This window comes from Peromyscus leucopus, chromosome 12, assembly GCF_004664715.2.
Source record: "Peromyscus leucopus breed LL Stock chromosome 12, UCI_PerLeu_2.1, whole genome shotgun sequence".
Classification (NCBI taxonomy): domain Eukaryota; kingdom Metazoa; phylum Chordata; class Mammalia; order Rodentia; family Cricetidae; genus Peromyscus; species Peromyscus leucopus.
This window is the reverse complement of record NC_051073.1, coordinates 79,132,807-79,143,788: the sequence shown is the minus strand read 5'-3', so window position 1 is coordinate 79,143,788 and position 10,982 is coordinate 79,132,807. Positions and strand designations below refer to the sequence as shown.

The 10,982-nt window shown below is 56.6% G+C and overlaps 1 protein-coding gene across 1 annotated transcript; it reads right to left on the bottom strand.

Moving 5' to 3' along the window:
* Positions 1 to 327: 327 nt before the first annotated feature.
* LOC114685729 (tricarboxylate transport protein, mitochondrial-like) lies at positions 328 to 3,004 on the bottom strand. The gene is given in 11 exon segments (XM_028860370.2): positions 328 to 449; positions 567 to 633; positions 719 to 768; positions 771 to 824; positions 827 to 832; positions 1,001 to 1,105; positions 1,225 to 1,309; positions 1,940 to 2,078; positions 2,153 to 2,252; positions 2,333 to 2,440; positions 2,763 to 3,004. Coding segments are annotated over 11 exon segments (939 nt in total). The 5' UTR covers positions 2,866 to 3,004.
* Between the last annotated feature and the right edge of the window lie 7,978 nt (positions 3,005 to 10,982).

The following is a 10,982-nucleotide window of genomic DNA, read 5'->3' as shown; positions in this document are numbered from 1 at the left end:
CATGGACCAGGGCACACAGGCGCCCCAGGAAGTGGGGCACAGGGTCACATGACACAGAACATGAAACAGGGACATGGCTCACAAGCAAGCACATGGAAAAGTGAGCACATATTCACAGGCCAAAGACACCCAGCCACGGTCAGGCTGGACACAGACACAATAGTCCAGTGTCACACAGAGACCACATGGAGACACCATGAACAGACTAGGCCACAGAACTTAGGGACAGGGGAGGGGTCTTTTGGCACTACTTCACTGGAATCCTAGGAACGGGTGCGGGCTGGTCTGGGGAGCGGGACACCCCGCGGCCGCCGCCGCCCCTCTCGATTAGTCTGTCTTCCAGACTTTATTGAGCAGCTTCACCACCTCATCATAGATGATGAAGACGATGGCCACGTCCAGGCAGACCCGGCCCAGTCGGGGAACAGTGCCCTTGTAGAATCTGGGAGAGCAGAGGGTCTGAGGTGAGAACCGAGGAGGAGCGGCCGGGGGAGAAAGGCGAAGAACAACAGCCTAGGGCAAGAGGAGAGAAGGCCAGAGGGCCTGCCTTATCCTACTCACGCCTTGGCCCTCATTCCTCAGGATCTGCAAGCCGCAGTCCAGCGTGTTCCGGTACTTGTGTGCCTCCAGGCCCTGCAGGACACCAGAGGCGGCAGTGCTTGGCCACCAGCCCCTGTCTGGGGCCGCTGTCCCCGCCTTCTCAGCCCCCCACCCCTACCTGCATCCTGGTCTTGATCACATCCAGAGGTGTGTTCCCAAAGACACTGCCGCACCGGCAATGGCTCCAAAGACCCCCGTGATGAGTGGGTTCATAGGTTTGTTGGGTTGTCTCCTGGATGTGAGTACAGTTGCGGTCAGAACACCGGGGTAAGTCAGAAGGGAGCTTTGAAGGCTAGGAAGAACCTGGGGCAGGACCCACAAAAAGCACTCCCCGCGTTCCGGTTCCCAAGAACAAGCGAGCCTTCAGGGTCTGGAATGGGTCTCTGGGCCACGGGTGTACCTCGGTACCAGTTGCGCAGTGAAGTCATAACGAAGAATCGGATAGCTTGGTTTGAGCCCTGCTTCAGTACAGTAGCCGTGAGGCCTTGGTATGTTCCCTTTACCCTTGGGGGCGGCAGACATGGGGTCAAGCTGGGGCCCTCCAGGTCCCACCTGTGGGCAAGGGGGACCCACTCAAGCAGAGGCTCTTCCCCTTGGCTGAGGTCTCGATTCTCCGGGGCTTACCTTGTTCCCGAATAATCTCCCGAACTCCGTGGAAAAATCCTCGGTACTTGGGGTTGGGGGAAGTCTGGTCATGGATGAACTTTACCTGAAATGAAGGAAGCAGAGCCCTGATTCCTGGCCACCAGCAGACCCACGGCCCACCAAGGTCAGGTCAAGGCTGGGGAACCCCAGCTCTTCAGCAGGAAATGCCCCCCAAGGCTGTTCCGGAGTCCGGCTACATAAGGGCCCCAAGACCTCAGAGGGCTCCCCAGGTTGAAGGGCCTCCAGCGTCACATTTGCTATTCTGTAAACTTGGGATAGTGAGTTAGGTTAGGTTTTCTATCTGTAAAGGCAGCTATAAAGACTTGGCTCCGCTGGCCTGTGGCACACGTCTTTAATCCCAGCACTCAGCAGACAGATGAGGCGGATCTCTGTGAGTTCAAGGCCAGCCTGATCTACAAAGTGAGCTCCAGGACAGCCAGAGCTGTTACACGGAGAAACCCTGTCTTGACAAATCAACAAAGCAAGACTGTTCATGTTTCTGTTGTGGATGGGCAGCCTCTGCAGGAGCCCCTTTCTGCCACCACCCCTAAGACGCTCACCGTGAATCCGGTGTGCATGTGTGGGGACCCTTCCCACTGTGACAGTTTCCACGGGGCACATGGCCCTGAAAGCCTGGGATTCTCCACGAGCCTCACCCACACCCTGGCTACCCCCCACAGCCTCAATTCCTCACCTTGATGGTCTCCATGGGGCACACGACCACCACTGCCTCCATCACGCCTGCGCCCAGACCACACAACAGCCCTCGACTGCTGTCGAGCCGACCCTGGGCATCCCGCATGTGGTTGCTGAGGAACTCGAACGTCCCGAACCTAAAGAAGAAAGCATGTGAGAGGGCCGCTGAGACCACTCCCTCTGGGGTCGCTCAGGCAGAGCCGAGTCTCACCTGACAGCCGCCTTGGGGATGGAGCCGTAGAGCAGGGAGCTGAGGCCGCGGTACAGGCCCAGGACGCCATGGCTGCGGACAGTTTGCCGCACGCAGTCCCCTACGGGGAGGCGCGGTCAGGACCCTGGCTCCTCCGCCCCGGGATGCCCCCCACGCCACCCCGCGGCCGCCCCTCCTCACCGATGCCCCGGTAGCGCGGTGGGTTCGCGCGTTCATCCAGCTGCAACTGCGTCTTCACGTACTCGGTCGGGAAGGTGATGCAGATTTCTATGCCTCCCGCCAGGCCGCCTGCAGGACCGAACGCTCGGGGCTAGGGACACCCTGGCCGGGTGGACCCAGCCGCCGCCGCCGCCGCCGCCGCGCGGCCCCTCCCCCGCCCGGACTTTGCCCGCCTCGCGGCCCGCTGCGGGACGGCGCCCACGCCCCACCCGGTGGTCTCCACCTGGAATGCCCGAGAGACTCCCGGGGAGAGCTGGCGCGTGGGCTGGGGGCCCGGGTCGCGCCCCCGGCACCTCCGCCCCTCCGGAAGTTGGGCGGGCCTGGGCGTCCCCGGCCCACCCGGAAGCGCGGTCGGACAAGCGGCTCGGAGTCGGGGCTCCGAGGGGCCCACCTGCCAGGATTGCCTTCCCGGGGTGCGTCAGCTTGGCCTTCCCGGACCCGGGCGCGGCGGCCGTCAGAGCGCGGGGCGCGCGGGGCGCGCGGGGCGCAGCCATGGCGGGGAGGAGGAAGGGCGCCCGGCGTCGACCTCGGGTCCGAGCCTCCGCGGCGGGGCACTCGGGAGGCGGCGGGGCCGGAGGCTGCTGAGACGGCGACCGGTTCTGGTTCTGGAGGCGGGACGGTCACGTCAGCTCCCGGGCTCCGCCCCGCGTGGCCTGAGCTGAGCCCCGCCCACGTCCCGCCCCGTGCCAGCCGGGAAACTGAGGCTGGGGCGGGGTGCGCGGAGGCTCGCGTCGGGGCGGGGAGCAGAGAGCAGCCAATGGTCGATGCTGGGTCGCGGGAAAACGGAGAACCTGGGGTCTGGGGGCGTGGTCTCCGGACAGCGGTGCTGTGCCAGGGCGGGTAGCAGTGGGTCAAGGTGCAGTGTCTGTAACTCCTGGAGTGGAGACACGTGCGCCTGCAGCGCGCCGTGGGCTTAAGGTGGGCTTCAAGGGACAGGACTCCCCAAGATCCCGGAGGCGGTAGGGACACATCCTCCCCTGTCGCGTGAGGCCAGCCGTCTGGACACATTGTAGTCACCGAGCTTGGCCTTCGTGCACCCTAAGGGGCCGGGCGAGGATCACTCCGCCCCTCCGGGGTCCGTCCGGAAACAGAATTCTCCTAGGCAGGTTCCCCGGACAAATGCAGGTTCCCGTTCCTCTCGGGTTCTGGCAAATCTTCAATGGCTGAAGGGCCGGTTAAGTTGGCCTTTGTTCCTCCTACCCACACAATCACCAGGCAGAGCTGCTTTGCTCTGATAAACATGTTTTAATATTCATGGTCGGCAGGAGGCTGAAGGTCTTGTGAAGTCTTTTGTTGCCGTACATATCCTCAAAGCCGCCTGGAGGGGGCAGCCCCAGACAGCTTGGGGTGAAACTCCCAGGAATCTTTGCAGACTAGAACCTTTGCATGCCAAGGCCCGGGAGTCCACTTCCCTGTTGTCTCATGGCAGCAGTCACTTTGGGTGGCCAGTGGCCTCCCCAGGCTCTGGATCGGCTCAGAAGCCATCACTGGGCTTCAGCAAAGACAAAAAAAAACAAAAAACTGCCCAGATAGTGTACCTCCCAGTTAGGGTCCTTTGTGGTTCCGGAGTGCCATGTTTCCTGAAAAGGTTAATAACTGGGTCGAGGGTGGGGTGTGGACACAGTGCCCAGTACACATGCAACTCAGGGAAGGCTCCGTGCAGGCAGGAGCAGTAGAGTATCCATAGGAGAGCAGAGCAGAGCAGAGCTCACTGCCAGCCTGGATTTTGGTCTCTAAAGGGAGGAGCTCATAGTCAGCACAGATCCCGCTGCCTCTTTTTTTGGAATAGAGTCTTGTCCTGGATGCCCTTGAGTAGTCAAGGGGCTGAAGGGACAGTATCGGTTCCACTAACCAGAGCCTAATGCACAGGACCAGCAAGGAGTATGGGGATTGCTGTTGGGGGGCAGTGGGAGGCTGGCTAGGTTGGAGGTTAAGCTGGATCCCAAACTGGACACTTAGCTCAGGTGGACAATAGCTGGTGAAGGGCCAGCGTGTTAGCACTACAATACACCCCTCCCCCACCGGGGTTAGCACTACAGTACACCCCTCCCCCACCGGGGTTAGCACTACAGTATATTCAGGATCCAACAGCCTCGGCAGTCTATTCCATGCAATCCCAGGGGGGCTCCAGTGCAAAGCCTTTACTAGCACACATCAGAAAGAGCTCTCCCAGAGCCTCGTGGGTCACAGCAGCAGCCCACAGCAACAGGGCACAGAGGTAAGGAGAATGCTGGCTGGGCCAGTGTTTCTGGCCACACTGGGTCCTTCCCACCTCTACCCACCCATCTGAAGCCCAGCCAGGGCAGGGCAGCATGAATTACCTTTGTCCCTCTCTACTCCAGGGTGGCACCTGCCAAACACTAGCATGCATAAGAGCAAGATTGCAGCTCTCATGTGCTCTCCGCGTGCTCCCTTGCAGGCACTGAGTGTGTCTGTCTGCAACAGATGAGAGCGTATGGCCTGGAGCTCTAGGTAACCATGGAAGGAGGGACTTGAAGACAGGAGCCTCCGGGAAAATTAAAGCCGAGGACATGCATATTGGCATCTCTGCGGTCTGGATGGGCTCAGTTCTCTCATGCTTTACCCATGGGTCTCACTGCCAAGAGAGATGCAGACCACACTTGTCCTTTATTAAATTGGCCTCTGCATATGGCTACCCATAGGTTAACACACTTTAGGGAAAAGAGAAGCAGCTCTCCAATGGAGGGCTGCGCCTACAGGGAGCTGCTGTCTGTGATCGTGGGTGATTAAGGACCCTTGTAAACTTAAACAGTCTGTGTCTCCTGGCAGCTCATGCCATGTGGCCAGGGCATGCTGTGTGGATGGGACACTTTGCTGTAACAGGATGATGGCCCTTCACTGGCCTCTGTGGGGGCTCTTGCTGAGGGCACGAAGCTTCTGGAGGTGCTGTAGGCAGCTGCCAGCCATGAATGCCTTTGCAGGCTGAGGCTGGCAGCATTAGTCCCACAGACCTGCTTATTTTCTAGTCCACACCAACCAGGACAGCTTCCTTGCCTTGGAGTCACAGTACAAAGCCTGAGGGTGTGGCCTGGAATCACAGTACAAAGCCTGGGGGTGTGGCCTTGCAACACACATGGCTTGAAGCAGTCTTGGCGTTCAGCAGTAGGTTAGCAAGTGCTCCTGAGAGGTGGTTTTTCCATAGCATTAGAAACAACAAGTTTGGTCAGGTGACACAGGTCCTGGAGTCTGATACCCAGGAAGAACTTTAAAATCATACACTGTCGCCTTGCTACTTCGGTGAGGTAAGTAAAGCCACCCCTTCTAAACTGTTGAAACATTCATCCATGTGGTAACATTCCTGCCAAGTACTTGGCGGAAGGGCATCACTCCACGGGGTCACTAACCCCGGCGCCCAGGATCCACTGGCTGTTTTGCAGGAATACAGCCTGGCTGCACAGAGCCCAGCCCAGCGCTGAAGGTTTCACTGGATAGCTGTGTGCCAGCGGGCACCCACTGCCATTGATAAAGCCAGGGCTGTCAGCCAGCCTGCTTGTCTCGCACACGGGAGGTACATGTCGGTGCAGTTCCTAAGGGGCCGAGCAGAACTGATGCAAGCCGTTCATGCCCAGGCCTACCCAGCCTCCCAGTGATGCAGAGCAGGGCAGTGCTAGGCAGAAGGCTTCTTGAGCCTGAAGGGAAGGGGTCACTCCTAAAGTCTTAAAGTGACCCACTACCAGGAACTGGCCCAGGCTAGAGTCACCATCAGGGACTGGCTGTGCCAACCAAGGCCAGGCTAGTACTTACTTTGCTCAGTCATTGTCTCATGACTGATGAGGTAGGCTACAACTGAGTCCGCAGAATTATGTCTCCAGGCCAGTTGTGCACCAGGCAAGCAGACCATAGCCTGCAAAAGTCCTAGGCACTCTGCTCACTTCCCTTCAAGAGCCATGGCAGCAGCTCCTTGACTGGTTTGGGACTGTATGACTGCAGCATCCTGCATGGAGTGTGACCCACAGTAGAGGCAACAGGACTTGGAACCTGCAGGCTGTTCTGCAGCAGATCAGCACTGGCTCCACCCAGGCCTTGCTTACTGCAGAGCAAGTGTGGATGCATGACCAATCTGCTCCTTAAAAGGAGATACCACCTCCAGGGGCCTTGCAAGGACCACATGTGGTCTTCTGTGACCCTGTGGTATCACTCAAAAGGTAGCATACATAGGTGGACCAGTCAGAAGACAGTGGCCAGCCACCTAGATATATGAGGAGGGTGCAAGGTTGCTGTAGGCATCCTGCAAGGAGAGGTACTGGTCCAGGTCCTAACCCAGCATGGAGCAGCCATGAGTGTGTGTTGTCAGCCAAGGAGTTGCTGCCAAGGCTCTTGAAGGTGCCATGGTGGTCAAGAAACACGGATCTGCTTTTTCTCCACTTCCCTCAAAACCTTCTGCCTGAGAGCCAGGCATGGTGGTGCAGGAGGCTCCTAAGTTTGAGGTGGTGTAGTAAGATGCTGTCCGGAAAAAGCGCCTAGGTTCTCTTTCCATACTTGGAAATGTGATGTGGTGTGTGTGTGTGTGTGTGTGTGTGTGTGTGTGTGTGTGTGTATGTATGTGTGTGTGTATGTGTGTGTGTATGTATGTGTGTGTGTGTGTATGTGTGTGTATGTGTGTGTGTATGTATGTGTGTGTGTGTGTGTGTGTGTGTGTGTGTGTGTGTGTATGTGTGTGTGTGTGTGTTTAGGCATGGCACGCCAGGTATCCCTTTACCACTAGCTCCACTGGCATGCTCACAACCAACCTCATTTACAGTACTCGCACCGGGAGGAAAGCATGTCCAGGTGGCTTCTGTCCCAAGGCCCTCTGCTGGTTGGCCTCACCATTGGCTCTTCCTGTGGGACAGGTGTTACTACTGCCCTCCCCCTTTTGGAGAAAAGGAGACGGGAAGTCACTTGATGCTGGTCACAAAGCCCAGTCTGCTTACCCCCCTCTGTGACCTGTCCTGTCTAGGAGCAACGTGTGAGGCTAGGGAAGTCTAAGCGCACTGGCCACCCCTGGGTCCTGGTGCCTGTGCCCACTGTGCTGTAGCATAAACCTCAGGTTCAGCTGGCGACCCCTGAGGGGCTCAGGAGTAGCTGAAGGCAGCGCCTACTGCCTTCCTCCTAAACCAGTGAGTGCGTCTCAGCTTTCCTACGCTGTGACCCTTTAATGCGGTCACAGTGTCCTTGACTGGGCCACCCTCCGCTGGCTTGTTTTAAAATCGAATCTGTCAGCTTTAAATCTGCGCTCCTCTGTCCTTTCCCCTCATGGGCTTTGAGCTAACATGGACATCTCCCGGGATGAAGCCGTCCAACAGTGGTTCTCAACCTTCCTGACACTGCGACCCTTTAATTCAGTTCCTCATGTTGTGGTGACCCCCAACCGTAACATTATTCTCACTGCTACTTTATAACTGTAATTTTGCCACTGTTATGAATCATAAATATCTGTGGGTTTTGGTGGTCTTAGGTGAAAGGGTCATCAACCCCCAAAGGGATCGTGACCTGCAGATTGAGAACCACTGCTACAGAGCAAAGTGTTCTGAACATTTCCCAGATCTCCACTGTTCCAGATGTAGCCACCCAAGGTGGCTTCTTAGAGGACACAGGGAACAGGGGACTCAGCAATGCTCTTGGTGAGCACTCAGTCCTGCTGCCCCGGCTGGCTCCGGTCTAAGAGTCCTGCTCTCTCCCTTTCTCATCCCCACCCTGGGCTGCGTCCTCTCAAGGCACTTCTGCACAGTTGGCCTTCAGTCCCGCCTCCTCAGACCTCGGCCTGACACTCACTATGACTTCACTCCTGGCTGCGGTTCCTAGCTGGTGGGTGTGGAGGCCGGCCCTAGCCTTCACTGGCCCCTTGTTTAGACTATTCCTTCTGACTCTAATCCTCACAGCAGCCGGGTGACTGCACCCTCAACAGGCCTCAAGGCTGCCACCGTCTTTGATCTCATTCCTGCCATCTGGGAGCACTCCTCTGGGCGGTCCCGACTGGGCATTGTAACACGACCACCTTCTCCCAGGACGCCAAGGCAAGCTCCTCTAACAGACACGAGCACCACTCCTGGCCTCCATCTCCAAACTGCGACAGAAGGGCCAAATACTCTTTTAGGCTAAACCCGCCACTTCCTGTTGGTGGCTTTGTCTTGGCTCTGGCTGGAGGAGGTTGGTCCCCAGCAGCACTTTGCCACTGCTTACTGGTCATTGCTTAGGGGCAGGCATCACAGGGTAAGACCAAGTGACTGTGACCTGCTAGCTGGTCATCTGAGCATCCCCATGGCCCCCCAGCAGGCTGCACTGAGCCACCTCTGGCTTTAGCCCTCAGCAAGGACCATGTACTCAATCACTAAGGGCTGGATGACCAAAACAACTTGGTTTGAAGGTGATATGATCCAACATTGAGAACCATGGGTTTCCTGGAGTGTAAGCTGCAGCCCAAGGCTCTGAGAGTGAGTCACCTGTGCTGCATGCGTGGCAATCACTGCCTGTGTGCCCTGGGACGATACCTAGAAATGTCCAAGGACAACAATGAGGAGCCAGATTCTCGGCCAAGTTTGCCAGCTGCTGTGGCTCCTTAATAGTTGGCACTTGGCGCTCTTGGGAGTGAGCAGGCATGATTCCACCATGTTAGCTGGTTTTATGCAACTTCACTTTGCCCACTGGGACAGGCTCAGGCTGGACAGAGCTGGCGATACTTCAGGGTCTTGGCAGCCCTCCAGGCTGCCCAGCCGGACTAGCATACTCTTGGATTCAGGTCTGAGCCACCTCTCATGGCAGAAACACGTTTCAAGCTTGAGGTTAGCTTAGTTTTATTTCTTTCCACAGGAAGTGGAGTAGGTACAGGAAGTGAATTCTGCCACACTAGATTGAGTTACGGCCACCTGTACTCTGGAGAAGATGCCTTAAGAATCTGCCTTTTGTCGGGGCTTGAGAGTCGACTTGGCGGTTAAAAGCACGTGTTCTTGCAGAGACCTAGTTCAATTCCCAGCACCACATGGCTCATAGCCATCCAGAATTCAGTTCCAGGAATCCAACTCCCTGTCCTGACTTCCTAGGCACCAGGAACGCATGTGGCCCACAGACATACATGTAAACAAAACACTCACACATAAAAAGGGGCTCCTTTTAAAAGGAGCTGCCTTCTGTTCTTCCCGCTTCTTTTGTTTCGAGGGGCATTGAACCTGACGTCTCTCGTCTCTCGCAGGGTGAGCAAGTGCCTCGCGTGGCTCGGCTACACTCAACAGCCTCTCTTTCACTTTTGTTTGTTCTCTTGAGCTGTACACAGCCCAAGCTGGCCTGAAACTTGAACTCCTGCTCCTGCTCCTACCTCTCGAGCTGCGGCTGTCGGATGTGCCCCACTGGCTCATACTTTTAAACCTTGAGACTACGTTTCATGAAATATCCAGGCTGGTGTTGAACTTACTGTGCGGCTGAAGCTGGTCTTGAATTTTCTATTGAATTTTCTATGCTGTCTTAGCCTTTAGAGTAGCGCGGATTACGGGCCTCTATCAACCAGGTCTGGCATACGATCCTTTCAATCTGAATAAATTTAATGGACTGCATATCCTCCCAGTTTTCACCCTGTGTTCTAGAAGTGGGCCACCCCCTTAATATCGGTACCCCCCCTCACTCCACCCTGGCAAGGAGCTCAGAGCCAGGTCAGATGGCATGCCCCTGTCTCCAGAGTGCTGGATTAATGTATGTGGTGTCCTGTCCAGTACTAAACCCAGACTTTATGTCTGTGAGGCCAGCACTGTACCAACTGAAACGCCACCCTAGCCAACAACAACCGTCACACTCGCACTCACCCAGCCTGTTTGTTCTGAGCAGTGTGTTAGAGCCACACTGTGTGACCCACTTAGCCAAGGAGTGGGGCATGGTGGTGGCTGGTTTGAGTCTTCCCGCAAAGCGCTCTTTTGGGGATGCATCAAAGCAGGGCAGCTACTCCGTGTCTCTTTATGTATAAGGTTTTGTCCACTTACGGATGACTGTGACATTATCAGACACCTGTATGACAACCTGCTGTTCTGACTTGCTGTAACAGGCCAATAATGTCAATTTCTACTGATTACACCATGACACAGCCACTTGATTTTAGGATGTGGCGGGATAACGCAGTGCCATGGAGGCCGTGCTCTTGAGCTGACTAGTCTGACACAGAGACCTCCAGGGCCTGTGCTTGCTCACTATGAGCTCTGCACTGTCCTGGAACACTGAGATTCTTGCCTGGACAAGGCTGGCACTCCTTGTACTGTTAGGTGCTGTTGGCACAGTGTGGAACACAGAGGAGGCCAGAAAGACAGAGTCAGAAATGCGGTATATAGCAGTGTGGTGACCTCGTATGCCAGCGGTCTCCTGCCTGTAGCCAACCAGGAGCTCTGCTGATGTGTTCTGACATGGGACACTCTCCAGAGCTGGTTCTCAGGGACTGACTGGATGGCAGTGTGTTTCCTCACGTGGCCAGGAGGCACCTTCCTGATCACTCAGAACACCTGGAAGTCAAGGTAAGTCTTCAGTTCCCGTGACACCCCTCCTATCCAGGTGCCTCTGCCTGAGTGCTCCCTGTGACCCTGGCTGTCACCCCGCACACCTGTGCTACGCTGGTGGGCCCGAGGGAGAGAGGCTC